Source organism: Globicephala melas, chromosome 2, assembly GCF_963455315.2.
Source record: "Globicephala melas chromosome 2, mGloMel1.2, whole genome shotgun sequence".
In the NCBI taxonomy this organism is placed as follows: Eukaryota; Metazoa; Chordata; class Mammalia; order Artiodactyla; family Delphinidae; genus Globicephala; species Globicephala melas.
Window position 1 is genome coordinate 102786483 of NC_083315.2, and position 17464 is coordinate 102803946.

A 17464-nucleotide genomic window follows, 5' to 3' on the forward strand; every position below is an offset into this window, starting at 1 on the left:
CCAAGCTGCCTGCAGAGTCTTAAGCAACAGTTAGGCTGTTTCCCTTCATCCCCACCACAGTCCTTCACCAAAACAGGGCTCCTGCCCCCAAACCAAAACCAATTACCCAAAGAGGCATTCTCCAGGCAAGGGCCATCCTTGAATTTACACCCCTAGGGCTCAAGGGTCCCTAAACTCAGAAAGGTTCAGACAATGATCAGAGCATCACCCTTTCCCCCAAGAAAAAATCCTGGGATCATCAACATGTTTCTATAACGCCAAGAGATAGCTTTCCCATTCCCATCTTTGGCATTCCTTCCCTCTCACTCTTGATGAGCCTCTCCCAGAACAGAGCCTTGACCTGCCCTTCCCTCTGCCTGGAACCATTTTCTCCCTGAGACTAACCTAGCTTTCTCCCTCACCTTCTCCAGGTCTTTACTCAAATGTCACGTCTAATGAGGCCTTCCTCAACCACCCCTGTCTTCAACAGTCCCCTTACCCTGCTTCATTTTGTATAGCCCTCACCTCCACCTGAAACTCTGAATGCTCACTTATCAGCTATCTCCCTTGTCCCCTGAAGGCAAGGGCTCTGAGTTGTGCCTTACCATTTCCATGAATACATTGAAGGCACTAAGTAAATGTTTGTTGAATGAACAAACAAATGAACAAATGAATGAATGAGAGGACAAGTCAATGGTGGTTTAAGGCAAAAGGAAATAAAAATGTAAGCAAGCTAGGCACCTCCAGAGCCAAGCTTGATCTCAGCTCTGCAACCTGTGATAAGTCAGTGTCACTATACGCCAGGCACTCTTCTAGGTGGTGGGGAATCAGCATGAATAAAACAGACAGAAACCCATGCCTTATTGGAGCTTACAGTGTAGTGTAACTACGACTGTAAGACAGATGGTAACCTCACTATATAAAATATATAGTAGTTTAGCTACAATGAGGTATCACCTCACCAGTTAGAATGGGCATCATCAGAAAATCTACAAACAACAAATGCTGGAGAGGGTGTGGAGAAAAGGGAACCCTCTTGCACTGTTGGTGGGAATGTAAATTGATACAGCCACTATGGAGAACAGTATGGAGGTTCCTTAAAAAACTACAAATAGAACTACCATATGACCCAGCAATCCCACTCCTGGGCATATACCCAGAGAAAACTATAACTCAAAAAGACACATGCACCCCAATGTTCATTGCAGCTCTATTTACAATAGCCAGGACATGGAAGCAACCTAAATGCCCATCGACAGACGAATGGATAAAGAAGATGTGGTATATATATATGATGGAATATTTCTCAGCCATAAAAAGGAATGAAATTGGGTCATTTGTAGAGACATGAATGGATCTAGAGATTGTCATACAGAGTGAGGTAAGTCAGAAAGAGAAAAACAAATATCGTATATTAATGCATATATGTGGAACCTAGAAAAATGGTACAGATGAACCGGTTTGCAGGGCAGAAATAGAGACACAGATGTAGAGAACAAACGTATGGACACCAAGAGGGAAAAGTGGCAGGGGTGGTGGGGTGGTGGTAGTGGGATGAACTGGGAGATTGGGACTGACATATATACACTAATATGTATAAAATGGATAACTAACAAGAACCTGCTATATAAAAAGAGAAATAAAATAAAATTCAAAAAAAAAATATAGTAGTTTAGGTGGTAATAAGCCCTGTGAAGGAAAATAAAGCAGTGAAGAGGAATAAAGAGTATTAGTGGGAGGGGGCAGTGTGCAATTTTTAACAGAGGGGTCACAGAAGGCCTCATTGGAAAGGGGACATTTGAGCAGAGACCCAAGAGGGTTACAGAGGGAGCCATGCAGGTTTCTGGAGGAAGAGCATTTCCAGGCAGAGGGAACACAAGTACTGCCTGGAGTGTGTGAAGGATACCAAGGAGGCCTGGGTGGATGGAGGAGAGTGAGTGACCTGGAGAGAATTTGTGAATGAGGTCAGGTTGGTAATGGGGAAAGGATGGCTTCTAAGTCACTGTAAGGACTCGGGCTTTTGGATTCTAGAGGGAAGGTTAGAGAAGGGAATGGCAGTCACACTTGACCTTGGGAAGAGACAAAGGGAGACAGAAACCTGGATTCCAGTCCTCACCCTCAGCTTTAAGAAGTGGGCAATTTTATCCCAAACACCAAAGAAACAGGATTCTCTCCTCCCTCAGCAACCTCTCCCTACAACCCTGTCCCCAGGGAGCTCTGAGCTTAGTGAAATTACATGTTCCTGCTTCAAGTAACACTTTTTACTCTGAGTCTAACACTGATAAGCATTGTACTTACACCGAGCATTTACAGAATGCTTTATATATACACCCTTTCATTTAATCTTACAACCTCCCAATACAGAAGACAGTATCCTTGTTTTATAAAGGAGGCAAATGAAGCTCACTGACCTTAAGGAACCTGGCCAAGATTACACACTTAGTAAGTAAGAAACTGAGTTGAACTCGATTTCAGGTTTTCTGACATCTCCCTACTTCACCGCAACTGAGAAGCACTCTCCATTTTAGTGATTCTCAAAGTATGATATGCAATCCTGTATGGGCTGTAAACTGATCTGAAGATGCACTTTTTCTCCCTAGATTTTGTGAGTGACATACAAGCGATCTCACAGACAGTGATTTTTACATATGACAGAGGCTAATCTAACTGTCCCTTCTAAGTGTTAAGTATGCCATTGAAGCTTGCTCAAATTTGAAATTCATGAACATGTTATTAAAATGTTCCAAAAACTCTAGTTCTATTTTATACTAAGTCTGGCTGCTACACAGTGCCTGTCAATGATGCAAAGCTCTGACTGGATATGAAATGGAGTTCTCCTAAAAGGTTCTGAGTGGGGCATGTCACTCATTAGATCTTGCCCCACCTAAGTATAGCCAAGGGTTGACAATCACCCACTCTATGATCAACAGTCTACCTTTCTTTGCTCCTGATCTAAGAAACTCTTTTCCAACTTCTGTCGTTCAGAGCACAAATTCAGATTGTGACACATGGCAAAAGCCTAGATTTCTATTTGACACAGGAACCACCTCCTGCTTTGTCCTGAAGGGTAGCCCCCAAGACTGAGGAGGAAAGAGGTTAAGTAGATGAGACAGAAAATCCCATCCAATGACTATCACATGACTTGGCAACTGGGGGCAGGGTTGTGGTAAGAAAAAAGAAAGGCAGTTTTTAGACTGGGTTAATCAGCTGTGTATAAGCCACTGCTATTCGGCAAAGGAACCTATCTGAACGTTGAACCAAGTAAGTGACTCGTTGTTTTTCTTCTTTTGACCACTATGTTTGGCAATTATCTTTGTTAAATATTTTCCCAACTCATCAGCTTGGGAAACACTTCTTAGGTTGTTGAAAATCCCTCCAGCAGGTAATTTAGCAAGGGATGGTTTGAGGGGCAGGGACTGAGTTTCTGATACAATCCAGGGTGGGTATGTGCTGCAGTAGTCTTCTTGGTCCACTCTCCATCCAGGAGAGTTTTTGTGGCCTTCCCTCTACCTGACTAGCCTTAGTGAACCAGCTTACTTAACACCCATGCATTCACCATTTACAGATCTGGGTAATGACCAGACCTGTACTACAGCACATCTAGTAAATATGAGGTGCAGTGGTGAGCATGTTAGACCAAGAGTTCAAAGACTGAGTTCCAATCCTCTTTGACGAGCTCTGTGACTTCACTGAACTCGAGTTTCCCTCTAGCTGGTTCAAATGATTTCCCAGGTGTCTTCCAGCTTTAGCACACTAAGATCCTGGTTATCATCCAGACCAATTCTAAGGGACAATATAGTAGGAAAAGAGAGGAAGTCCAATGATGTGAATGTCTTATGACCCAGTGGGAATTCTGGGATTTAATAAAAAAAAGATGCTGAAAAAGGAATCAAAACTCTCCCTATGTGTCCATTACTTAGACTTTGTGTGACTTCAGGGGTTTTGACAATTGACAGCTGAGGCTCCTTTCAGTCCTGTCATCTATTACTCTGGTTCAATGAATGGAATCTGGGGTCTGGAGACCTGAGAGTCAGGCCCAGCTCAGCCACTATCTTAACCACCCTTAGCTCCAGTGACTTCCTCTGTAAGATAGATCTAATAATATCATCTCATGGAGTTTGTTACAGTAGTATTTTTTGAGGTAGTGTAAGCACAAGCCATTTGTAAGTAGTAAAGTACTTATAGAAATGGTAGTCATCTATGAGTATTAGCATCCTTTTAATAGACTCCAAGTCTTTTTCTTCAATGGCTCTTGGTCCAGCCATCGTGTCCTTCCACCTCTAACTGAGGCATAGTCCTTTCTGATTGACTTGAACCTTACAGTTATGTTTCTGCTGACAATAGCCATTTGACAGTTAATTCCTTTTTCCCTGTGAAAATGTGATCCTGAAGCAAGATCTGGGGGTAAGAGATGACAGGTTTGAGGAGATAATAGCAGTAAACATAGGGACGTCCCTCAATGTCAACACTCAGAAGCTAACACACATCAAAGAAGCTGCCAACATGAAATGCTTAGATCTCAGAAACCCTTGCAAAATTCTATGACTCTAGCTAACCCACCCCCTTCCAAACAGAAGCACTAGGCAGGGGGCAAATAGGTAGTAAGGTTTTTGGTCGTGATGTCTGAAATGGTGTGCTGACAGCACAACTCACCTTTGGAAACGGGACTCAACTCATCGTGGAACCGAGTAAGTTATGCATTTTATTCAGTGTGTTTATTCCCTTGGAGTTGTGGCATAGTCCTGAATAAACGCAACTTCTTGAGAAGTTAGGAGGTTCTAAATGGGAAATCCATTGTCGTTGTTACAAAGAGCCAGGGGAAAATTGGAGGACAAATTCACTAGGTTTCTCTTAAGAACATATTCTACGTATGCTTGGAAACTCTGTTCTGAGGATTAGTATTGATAAGTCTTCTACAACTGCTTAAATAAAGCCCTTGGTCAGGCTTCTGGCCCTCTGGTCAGGGACTGGGACCAGGGAAAAGGCAAGTTCTAGATAAGGAGAATCCACTGTTTATGAGGAAAAAGAGTCATGGTCACAGCGTAGGAAGAGGGAGGGTTAGAAAGAAGAAAAATATTATTAAAGAAGGAGTTAGATCAAAATAGCCTTCTCTGCCTCAGACGATAAAAGCCAATCTGCCCTTGTCTCTTTTTTGCTGAGAACGTGCATTAAATCATCTGGCCTGGCTCACACTAAATGTTCTCCAAGGTCCCATTCTTGTCTGGGTCTGCCGAGAACCGTAATGTGCACACCTCCCTTGTTAGCCCTGAATCTGAGGATTCTGTAAAGGTTCAGGAGCCCACATCCAAAGTAGAAACACAGCCCCCAACTTCAAGACAATAGCGAAGTAGTGGTGCTCTCCTAGAGATATTGTCCACCGGCAGTCTGTTCCAGTGTTTGGAAATCCAGGGGTCATATTCAGGTAGTCTGGGTAGCTGCCAACAGTCAGTCACTGGGAGCAGTCCAGAGAACAGCAGTCTTTCAGATGCTTCCCAAAATGCCAAAACCAATGGGGCATTGGTTAGATTCTGATTTTGTTTATTTCAGAGGAAATAAAAAGTGGGGAAATATACATGAATGTGGGGAGGCGATCTGACACTCCTGAAAGGGACTGGTAGTGTCAACGGGGTCTCTGTCTCTCAGAGGGTAATATAAACTTACAGGCATACTTGATTGCCTCTTGCTTCCAGGGAAATAGTGGAATTTGGTGAGTTTTCTTATCTTTGAAGGGAGAGAGACTAGAGCAATGAAAAGAAGGAAAGAAACAGAATCACGTTGTAACTGATTGCAGTCTGATTGATGTTGGGCAAATTGCATCTGAGCAAAAGGTGGTGTGTTTCATTTTCCCTTTAAATCATTTCCACTTGAGATTCAGAGTTATCTGCCGTGTTAGAATCAAATCTCTGAGGCTGTGCCTTTGGAAGTCTTCAGAGATGAAACTGATGCTTAGCCCCTCTGTCGAGATGCTGACCTGAGCTCTCCAGGGATACCCCAATTGCTTCTCTGGTTTTCTCTTCCTGCAGTGATCGAGTGTAATATAATGATATGAAGCTCAGGTAGGGGGGCTGAGAATTTCAAATCAAACCCACAATCCTTAAAGTTTTGACAACCTATAATGGCCCTATACAACCATCCTTCCCTTTGCCTAGCTCTAGCCCTAGACTCTTGATTTTTGGGTGATAAGACACAGTAATCATCCTTAAGTTCTATTTCACATGATTACTCTGTCCTCCTGAGGCTTGTATCTAGATCCAGACTCAAGAGAAATTACAAAACAAAAATAAGCAATCCAAAGCAAGCGCTGGCTTCTCTGACCTGTATCCATGACACACAGCACCACTGGGCTCCCCTGTCAGCTACCAATTTCTTGTTCAACCCTCAGGTCCTTAGAAAGCCTTTCCATGGACTCAGGGAATTAGAAAGTAGGTTTGTTGTTATTGTGAGACTCAGTCTGAGTGATGGGGAAGAAATTAGGTTTCTAATCAAAAAGGTGGATTGTGACCCAAGAGAAGGACCGGAATATGAGAACAAGATCTGTGTCTAAACCCTCCTCGGCCTAACATTCATTACAAGAAATGTTAATATTCAGTGCCCCATCCCTGCTCCCAAGCTAATGTGTTCTTCTTGGAGAGCCCTCCCAATAAACGGGATGTTAAATTTTCCATCCTGAAGGCAGTTATTGGTCACCTGTCACCCTCTTCTCTTGCTCTGTCTCAGCCCTGTCCCCTGTCCCAGTGCTTTTTGGCTGGGGATTTCATGCTCACCTCCTTACCCAGCAGTTAAACTATTATTAGCTTCAAAGGGAACTGAGACTCTATGAGTTTGACCCCTGATCTAATAAAGGGCAGCTTTGTAGCTCTCTGAGTGGCAGGGTCTCTAGGCTGGGACCCAGGCTGGAGAGGCAGGATACAGATGTTCTAGCCCAGGCCCCAGGGCCAGCCCCAGGCTGGTTACCTGTGAGGCAGCATCGCAATGTGCTCCTGGGACACCTGACAGATGTTTTTTGGAGCTGGCACCAAACTCTTCGTGGAGCCCCGTGAGTTGATTTTTTTCCATACATTTCTAGGGAGGAATTGACTCCTGGGACTAGGGTTGCCATCCAGTTTGCATTACATGAAAAAGTATAACTAGGAGTTGGAGTAGTACAGATGGAGTGGGCCACAGTAAAGATATTAGGCTGAGTAGCTGAAGTAGCTCTGTAATTATTTTTACTTAAAAAAAAAAAAACTTATTTCTGAACTCTTCAGAGCAGCCCAGAAAGCAGAAAGAAATCTAGAAGAATTATACTAATAGTTGGAGCATCAGGTGGAGGAGGGGCAGAGGCCCAAATTCTCCAAGGTGGTTGCTTCATCCTTAGGCATCCCTTTAGCTAAGCTGACTAGTGTGAATGACTTGTTGCCACCTGTAAAATGTCCGGCAGCTGGAAGATTTAGGAGAGAAATGGTCAACCTGGTCAGAGTAATCAGGTAGAGCAAACTTACCTGATTTGTGTTCAAGTTAAATCCCATATTGGCAGAGACCTTTGAAACTGTGAGTGACATTTGTTATCCATGTTGCGATGCTTAGGGAACCAGTAAGACACTCTATGAGAATCTAGAACATAGATGACTTCTAAGTTTATAAATTAAGAAAAACTGTTCAGGAAAGGTATACACTTCTTTTTGTATTGTTTACCAGCACATAACCTTAGCATTAGATGGGTACTCATAAAAAGAGAAAGTCTGAAAATAAAATAACAATTGCCCAAATAAATAGCACTTTGCAATACATGCTGAAATATAATTATGTTTGTGGACCAAGGAGAAAGCCTGGAAATTCTCAAAAGATAAGTGATTACATCTTTAAATTTTAGACTACAACGTAGTGCAAATTTTATACAACTTCAAATTTTGGTTTAGGTCTAATATAAAATAGACTAGGTTACATAGGGCAACTATATTGTATGCATCCAATTTTTATTTTTATTTTTTTTGTGGTATGCGGGCCTCTCACTGTTGTGGCCTCTCCTGTTGCGGAGCACAGGCTCCGGACGCGCAAGCTCAGTGGCCATGGCTCACGGGCCTAGCCACTCCGCGGCATGTGGGATCTTCCCAGACCGGGGCACAAACCCGTGTCCCCTGCATTGGCAGGCAGACTCTCAACCACTGTGCCACCAGGGAAGCCCTGCATCCCATTTTTTAAAAAAGGTTCAATTCAGTCAGATAGCCTTTTCTTTAGTTACCATGACACCAAAGAATGGGTTAAACACTTTACTTTCAAACAATTGTTTTGAACGCATAGACATTAATTGAGAAAGAGGATCTGAGAAAAATGTTTTACCAAACCAATGCATTATGCTCTATCTGAAATGCTGAGTAACAGATTCAGAGCACAATATCCTGAGTGTATGACCTTCTTCAGACATCTGTCTTGTTGGTTATATCACATTATTCAAATTATTCAAGCCAGGTCTCTCCAGCCCAAAGTGATCATTAGCAACTGCCTTTGAAATTAGGTTTTTAAATCCCAAGCAAGGCTTAATTATGCAACTAAATCAGACTACGATTGGGTCACACTCTTAAGTAACGAAGGAGATAGGGTTATTTTGGTTTTGCTTTATAATGGACTAGTTTCCTTTCTCTATAACTCATTTTCAAGCTCCCTTGAAAATCAACTGGAATCCATCTCACCAAAGTCAGTATCGTAAGAGAGAAATGCCACAGTTCTGGAGGGAGGTGAGTGAGCAGAACGTGTGGTTTCCAAGCCGTTACTGCTGGGGTTATCGGTGTCTGTTATCAGTGGCTTCAGCTATGCCGTGAAACAAAACAATGAAGGTTTTCTCCTTCCACGTTCCAGGAGAGCCCTTTGAAAAATCCCCAACCCCACTCTGGTTTTAAGGAAAGAAAAAGATGCATATACAGAGTAGCAGATAGATGACTGTCCAAGATGAGGCATGAAAGGAGAGAAGGCCAGGAGGAGACCCAATTATTTTAACCAGTGTTCCACAGCTCCACTTAGAACAAAACAAGAAGAAATGGGCTTAAACTAGTTTTATGTTCCTAAGGACTTCTGAGAATGATAGCTGTAATTCTGATTAAAGACTCAAACGAAACTGTAGGGTGGTCCCTTACATAAGAATTCACCTGAAGGCAGAGAGATGGACCACTTAACTTTAGCAGATCCCTTCCAGTCCAAAAAATGGGGATGACACCCTAAAGTGACACAAACACCTCCATCCGCAGAGTGTTGGAACCAGTTATATAGTCCTTCTCAGACCTTGCCCTGATCTCATTCCAAGGGCTCATGCATTTAAAATAAACCAACTGATTCAGAGAGATTTTCAGCCTAACTGGATTGTCCAGAGGATTGTTTACTAAAACATAAATATTTGAAACTCAAAAGACTCAAAATACACTTCTTTGTATTTGTCATTTTCTGTCTCTGCTCCCAGCCATATATCTCTTAGCAGCTCCTAACTAGAAGTCAAACTGCTGCATTTCATGTCTACTTCTCTTAGCCATCCTTTCATAGAGGTGCTAACAAGCTCAGGTCACTAACAGGATGCAGGAAAGTCTGGATTGTAGTGTTTGGCCCCAGAGGAATTGAGGAAAACATCATGGTTTAACTCCCACACATGGATAATCATCTCACAAAATAAACTGATTATATTTACAGAAATTCAGGCTGTTGCCAACCCATCCGTTTTTGTCATGAAAAACGGGACATATGTCACTTGTCTGGTGAAGGAGTTCTACCCCAAAGATGTAACTATAAGTCTGGAATCATCCAAGATAATAAGAGAATATGACCCTGCTATCGTCATCTCTCCCGGTGGGAGGTACAGTGCCGTCAAGCTTGGTCAGTATGGAGATCCAGATTCAGTGACATGTTCAGTTCAACATAACAAACAAACCTGGAGCTCTACTGACTTCAAACCGAAGAAAAATACTTCAGGTAGGTCCTATCTGGCCTCAAGGGGCAGCGATTGTGGGGAAGAAAAGTCAAGGGAAAGAGAAGTTAGAGTTGTAAACTCTTGACAGATCACTCTCAACATGGCGTCACGCTGGAAACAAGACTTAGGCTCAGACTCAAGACTTAGGCTAATTCCCATCATTGACTAGGCATTAAACTCTCTGCATCTCTGCACTGGAATCTAAGATAAAGCACATCTTATTTCATCCCCATCTCTCCTCTTCACCAACCCCTGTCTCCTTCATCTTAAAGACTCTAGGGTTGAAAATTCATGTGAGGTCTAATCTAGTGTGAATGCCATAACAAAGGGCAGTCCAGCTTATCATGGTGTTAATTATTCTAGTTGTTCTTACAAATTAGAGGCATACCTGCATGTGGGCCTCATGGTACAATGGAAAAAAGTCTCAGGACAGGAAGTATGTTGACTGTGCAAATAGCTATAGGACCTTAACCAAGTCACTTCTCTGGTCCTTAGTTTACTTACTTAAAGTCTAAGTAAGTAAAACCTGAAATCCAGTTTTAAAACCTGAAATACCTTAAGCCTCTCGGTTATCATTGTAACCCTGACCACTGCTGTTTGTTCCAGAAAGTCCAAAGCCAAAGGAACCTGAAAACATCAATCAAACTCAAACTCCAGAGACCTGCTATGAGCCCCAAGGTTAGTTGAAACCAAAGGGCCAACTTCAGAACTGAGGTTAAAGCAAACTCTGTCATTGTCAGATGGGGCCCAAAATCATTCTATTTCAAAAGAAAACAAAAACCATACCTGAGCCCAGTTGATTCCCTCTGACTCTCTAAGCAGAGTTTGCCTGGCTGCAAGCATGGGTTTTTCCAAAGCTTGCCTTACTGGATGTGAATAGCAGCCTTAGGTCTCTGAAGGCTATCTGGCACCAAGCTGGGCTTCAGACCAGGAAGAATGATGGTGATTCAGGGCAGGCTGGTTTCGGTGCTGTGGGTCCAATTTCTGGAAGGAAATTTAGTCTCTTGCTGAAGCCACCACTGTCATTCTCATTCAATTGCAGTGCAAGCCGGGAAGGTGAACATGATGTCCCTTGCAGTGCTGGGGCTCCGAATGCTGTTTGCCAAGAGTGTTGCCATCAATTTTCTCTTGACTGCCAAGTTATTTTTCTTTTAAGGTAAGAACTAGCTGCTTCTTATGCCTACCTCCACCCAAACTATGCTGCACATGGAGGAAAGGAGTTTAGGAATGGTAAGAAGCATTGAGAAAGGAAAAGCACATAGAGACATATTATGATTTACTAAGGTGGACCTTTTCAGATACTCAGCATAACACCCCATCTCCTGTTAGCCTTTTATTTCAAGCCAGACTCAAAATTCATGTAATATAATATAATACCAGCCAATAATCCTCACCTCAAACTCAGGAGCTAAAATAATTGGACCTAAACAGGAGAAATCTTTTTCTTTACTGCTAATTTTGTTTATATGGCCAAGGGACCATGGGCTTTTTGCAAGGCCATCAGTAAAGCTTCACTTGAAGAATATTCAGGGGGAGCAGAACCTATCTTTGCCCAGACAAAGGGGATGTCAACTCTCGATCCTTAATCATAGGACTCGATGTGTAGACCAGCCTATCCCTGGGATGAACCTATGCTCCCATCCTTAGTGAACAGCTCACTACTAGTGACTCAGGATGCATGCAAAGTTGAGGATGAGATGTGAATTATTTGCCTGTTACTTGCATTGCCTCTTCTGGTTATCTTAGACATGAAATTTGACCCGGGGCTTAGGTTTGCCTATGTCACTAACTCACTATGTTACCTAGGCCAGGTTGCTTCACCTTTCTGGGCCTGGGTTATCACATCTGTAAAACAAAGGAGTGAAGAAGAACTAAAGGAGAGCAGATGGGTTTTATGACTTGTGCCAACATAGATAAACTGATAGTGACTAGCTGAACTATCACCATGTGTAGAAGGGAAATGTGCCAGGATATATTAGTGATGTCTGCAACGGTACAACCACAGCAAGTACTGGCCATCCCCAGGACTGCATGACTGCTATGATTCCTTCCAGCACTGACAGTCTATGATTCTATAACCCTGACAACTTTCCTTCACTTGCAGGCTGACCGGCATGAGAAGGCTACACGCCCTGAAAGAAATCAAAAGCCTACAGAGGTGCTATCTCCTAGGCTTTCAACTTCCTGGTGGTTTAAGTTGACCCGTCCCAGCCTTGCTTAAATGGCTGTTTCCCAAACCAGTTTTCCTTTAAAGGCAACAAACCCAGCTTATCCTTCAGCCTGATGAAAGACAGAAGTCCTGGAGAGTGGGGGCTTATGGTCCCAACTGTTTTACATGCTGCTTTATAAAAGGATATAGAGATATGAAGGTATATAGGACACATTTTTTTTCCTACAACTGACACACTTTGAAAATGGTGTTTTGTTCCTTTGACTTTCTTTACCTCCAGAAGTAGAAAGCAGGAGCCATCGGGTTCCTAGCCCCATTCTCCAAGAGGAAAATAGATCCTGGGCTTCTACCGAAACATAAAAGGCTCTGCTCAACCCAGCACTAGGTTTGCCCCAAACTAGCGTTCTCATCCACAAAGGCACTTTCTGCTTTTCCTAGTATTTGACAAACAAAACTACATTTGACTTCCTAACACTCTCTGCCCAGGCAATGGGGTTTCTCAAATCTCATCTAAATACCCTCAGAGTTATTAGCAGAGATCAGAGTAAAATGCAGAGGAAATGGGTTTCTCTCTATTAATTGATTTAACGAACATGAATTACTCCAAGTTCTAGGCACTGTACTGAGGGTGCAAAAATACGTAAGACGTGGGTCTTGCTTTCAAGCAACTCATTGTGCAAGTGTTCTGGGAGGGAGGGACAGGAATGAGACCCCGAGATTTCCCCTGTAAGAACAGTGTCTTCATGACCCCCTGCCTGCCCATCCATGCCCAGGAAGTTTGAAGGCACTGGACCTTTGGTGTTGATGGTTTTCTGCCATTCTTCTTTGTCTCTATTGCATGTATTAAAGTGCATTGTGTGCGCCTTGCTTCTGGCTTTCCTCATTGCGGACCATCGCAGGGGGTAAGGGGAGCTGTGAATTCACTGGTAGTCAGACAAAAACCACACTGAGTTTATAGGTCACACCACAGCTTCCTGGGCCCCCAGCCTGCAGGCTCCTGCCTCGGGGACCCACCCCTGGGTTTCCTGCTACTCCAACAACATCAGCGTCCCTGGTGTGGCCTCTGAGCTCTGCTCCTCCCACCTCAGCAAGGCCAGCTTTTTCCGGGTGCACAAACCCAGGTAGCAAATGTCTAGCAACCGAGAACTGTGGGTTCCTCAGCACCTATGTGGGCTGTCAGGCGGGGGCTCATGAGGTTACAAGTGAAAGAGCAACGTTCATCCACAACTCCCCCATCTTTGCCATCTGCAGACTCCTATGTCATGTCCTCACAACCCAAACCAAAGAAAGGAGGCAGTGGCATTCTGAGTCAATGAGTTTAGGACAATCTAGATGGATAAGCCAGGTCCATCCAGGGGAAAACTATTAAAAGATTCCACACATCTTCACCTCATGTGCATCAAGAATGCCTGTTTCCAAAACATTCCCATCTGTTACCTTGGGCCATTCTTAAGAATGTTTCTCTGAAGTTGCTAAGAACAAAACAACACATCCTCATTTTTCAGATGGAAAAAAATATGTCCCCCAGAAAAGGTATGTACCTTGTTCAAGGTCATTCAGAGAGGCAGCGATATTTCTGGGAGCAGAACAAAGTTATCAGGAGTGCCAGCCCCAAGTTCCTTCTACAAGAGCACAGCACATCCCTGAGACAGGGAAGAGGGCTTGTTTTGAAGTTCAGCTAGGCTGAACTTCAGAATAGTCCTGTACATAGCATATGAATGAGCCACCCTCTGGCCTACTTTGATCATCAGTGAAAGGCATCCTAGTATTTTATGGAACCATGAATTTCTTCCACCAAAAGGATGCTCCTGAAAAGATTTAAGGCAGGAGCCATAGGGGATTGCGGCTGCCTTCTGGTGCGGAAACCATGCTATCGTGGATTATAGTTTTCCAGAGCTTTCACGTGTAGAATCTCATGTGACCCCAAAGGAGTCTCCAGGAGATTAGTACACACGCTCAGTAGGTGGCAGAACAGAAGCCCGGAGGCTGAGTCATTTGGCCTGATCCTTCGGCTCCCTCACGCATGTCTTTTCCATCCCTCTCTATAGCGACTGCTCTCCACCTGCCTGTGTTGAAGCCCAGACATACTGCTGCCCAAGCCACCTACTGATACAACCTCCTAGGGTGCAGCTGCAAGGGAGCCCCCAGAAGTGCAGCCCCACACCCCTGGCTCTGTCATTAACCAGATCAGCGACCTTCCAAATGTCCCTCACTTCTCTGGGCTTCAGTGCTTTCCCTATAAAATACCGTCTAAGGCTTCTACTATTTCTAAGATTACATCTAATAACTCTAATAGTTGTTTTAAGGAAGAGACACCCACAGAAGTAGAGGAAGGAGGGATGGATTCCCAGGGCCGAGGGTATATCTATTTTTGACATCACATTGTTGGTTTCCCCTGGAGGTAATTCTCTCCCCTGGGGATACCACTGAGCTCCAAACTCAGGGCCTTTGAAGCTGGGATTCTGGTTTTCACAGACAGCTTTCTGGGAATATCTCAGTGCTCTTCAGTGAAAGAAAAATGTTCTCCAAACACAGTAAGTAAAATGGAGGTGCCAAAGAGAATCCAGGAGAAATAAGGCGGCTATACAAGAGGATGCAAATGAAAGGTAAACCAGGGAAATTCTTTAAAGTAAGTAACTTTGTGTCCAATTTGAGTCTTAAAAGGAAACAGGCTAATTCACAGCAATGGATGAATGATGGAGACTAAAATAAAGACACTTCCAAAAGGCTCTCCTGAAGTTGGCCCTTCACCAGCCCCGTCCTGATAAGCTCCCAGCGCATGCAGCACATCCTTGTCAAGCCCTGCTCTGTATCAGGCACGACCTGGGCACCAGAGTCTCTCAGACGTGCAGTCTCCCTTCCCCACCACGGGCACTCGGGCAGGCAGGGCCCTCTGTGTCAGAAGTGGGGAGATGTCTGCTCCATCGGAAGCCAGGGTGCTCCCCTGGATGTGACCAGGCCTTTTCTTATTTGGAAGACATGTTAGGGCACCTCTAAAGGCCAGACTGGACCACAGAATGACAGGGAAGAAGGATGCTGTGTCCAAGGACGTGAGCTGTCCGGAGAGGCAGCTCTGCCAGGCTGTGCCCAGGGGTTTGTGTGCAGACTTCCTGGACACCTGCATCACCGTGGGACCGCAAGCCACAGTAGTAAGTGGCACTGTCTTCAGGCCTCACTGAGGAGATCACCAAGTGGAAGGTTTTGTGGGTCAGGCTGTGCTGCACGGAAAATCTACCCCGAGCAAGATCCGCATCATGGGATTTAATGTTATTCCTGTGCAGGACAAACTAGAAGGAACGATCTGGTCTTATTTGGTACCAGTATAAGTCTGGATCTAAGTATGTGGTTTGGAAAATGCATTGTAGTGTCACCTCACTGCCACTCACCAGTATCTGCTCCTGGGAAATCTGGGTCACTTGGTTACACAGCACGTCCTTGTCTGTGAAGAGAAAAAAATAATAAAACAGTGAAGTCTTACACTCCGCAGGCACTGGGTCCAGCATAGGCCCATCCGGAGGGAACCCAATGGGCAGAGGCAGGGGAAAGACACAGAGATGAAAATTAAAGGCAGAAAATAACTGGAAAATCCAGTGTGACTGAGAACGAGCCCAAGCCTTGGAAAGTAAGAAAAAGGGAAATGGGTGATAGAAAGAGCAGGACATAACAATGAGTGTACTTAACAGAAAAACAAAAGGCTGAAGCCCACAAGAAGAATCATCTTCTTTTCATATCAGGGAGGAGGATATAGAATAAAACTGGGCTCCTTAAATCTCTGAGACCGTCTCAGTGCTTCTGAAGGGAAGGAGATGGGAGGGAAGTGAGGAGAGCAGGGCAGCCCTGACGGTCACGTGACTGAATTAGCTGTAATTCTCTGGGGCGCATGCTTCCAACCCAGGAAAAGTTGTTGTTATTGTTTTTGTGGTCCTCAATCCATCCTGTACTAATCTTTTTGTAAAACACAATGAAAATGAATTAGTTTTTAAAAAAGAAAGAGAGACTGCAAGTCCAATGATCACGTACTTCGATATCAAATTGCCCTAAAAGTGGCTTATCCTCCATTTCCACATCCTCTGGTCACAGACCGGGTACCAGTCCAGGATCGCACTTTGAGTAGCACTGTCACACAGCACTAGCACAGCTGCACACACCTGGAGTACTCTCTACATGAGATAAATGAATGAGGACCTTAACCTAGTCTTACATATTTGTGTAAAAAGAAAAAGGAGAGGGTTGGATGAGGTCATTTCTAAAATCTGCCCTAGCCCTGAATTCTAGAACTCTTTTATTTTTGTTGTTGTTATGTTTTTTGGGGGTTTTTTTATACAATTTTTAAATGTTGCACTCCACTGACAGTTACTACAAAATATTGAACTCTTCTATTTCTCATGCTTGAGGGAGTGCTGTGGTTCTGAGAACGCTCACTGCACTTCCCACAGCTTGATTTCCATCTCTCCCTCTGCAGCATACACTTGGCTCCAGCTGGAAACTTCTCCCCCCCGGAAGCAGACCTTCCCAGTGGGTGAACTGCCGTGAGTGGGTTACAGGCTCGCTGAGACAGTGCTCACAGTGGACACTGGAACCTGGGGTGGCTGGAGCCCCGGAGGCCAGCCCCTCCCGGCTACATCTCAATACAAATATTGTCTTCTGGGTAAGCCAAGACATGACAACTACTGGGAAGCACTGCCCTAAAAAATAGAAGGCCAAGTGGCTCCCCCAAACCTAGGAGTGTTTCTAGGAGTACTTCCGGAGTTCCTTTGTTTCCCTGGTCCCTCACCTCCAATTCATCAGGAAGGCCTGTCAGTTGCACCATGAAGTGTGTCTCCAGTGCATCCACTTCTCTCCACCGCCACTCCCACCACCTCCCACCAACACCACCATCTCTTGTCAGGACCACGGCAATAACGCCCCTTGTCAGGTCCCCTTGCTTCTGCTCTTGCCCCTGGACCATCTCCTCTGCAGGTCTTTATAAAATGTAAATCTCATGACGCCAGCAGGGCCTCCCTTCCTGGGCCTCTGGCCCACTGTACATGGTGGGATCTCTGCCCTCTGTCCAATCTCCCTGCATGTCCTCTCCTGCCTCTGTCACTCCCCTTCAGCAGCTGTGGCCTTCCTCTGCTCCTCTACCTGCCTCCCTCTTCTAGGTCCCTGAAACTCTGCTTCCAGGTTTTCACAAATCTCAGCTCAAAGAGGCTTTCCCTGGCAAGTAAATTAGTCACTCACCTGGGTACCCAGAGTTACCCTCGATTTCATCTCTTATTTTCCCTCACATCACTATTTGTCATCATCAGGTCTCTACACGTTTATTATTTGTCTTTCCCTTCTCACCCCATATACACATACATATACACCATCATGTAAGCTGCATGAAGGCAGGGCCTTGCTTA

General features: G+C 44.4%; 1 protein-coding gene and 1 gene segment (V, D, J or C); both read left to right on the plus strand.

Moving 5' to 3' along the window:
* The window catches only part of LOC115852095 (T cell receptor delta constant-like), a 54876-nt gene extending 42012 nt beyond the window's left edge, over positions 1-12864 (plus strand). Inside the window, 5 exon segments of the C gene segment in view lie at positions 4623-4667; positions 9634-9912; positions 10517-10588; positions 10953-11066; positions 12015-12864. Of these exon segments, the coding sequence occupies positions 4623-4667; positions 9634-9912; positions 10517-10588; positions 10953-11065 (509 nt within the window).
* LOC115852091 (T cell receptor alpha chain MC.7.G5-like) overlaps positions 1-17464 on the plus strand; it is a 358045-nt gene that overhangs the window by 252237 nt on the left and 88344 nt on the right. The gene's annotated exons all lie outside the window — the stretch shown is intronic.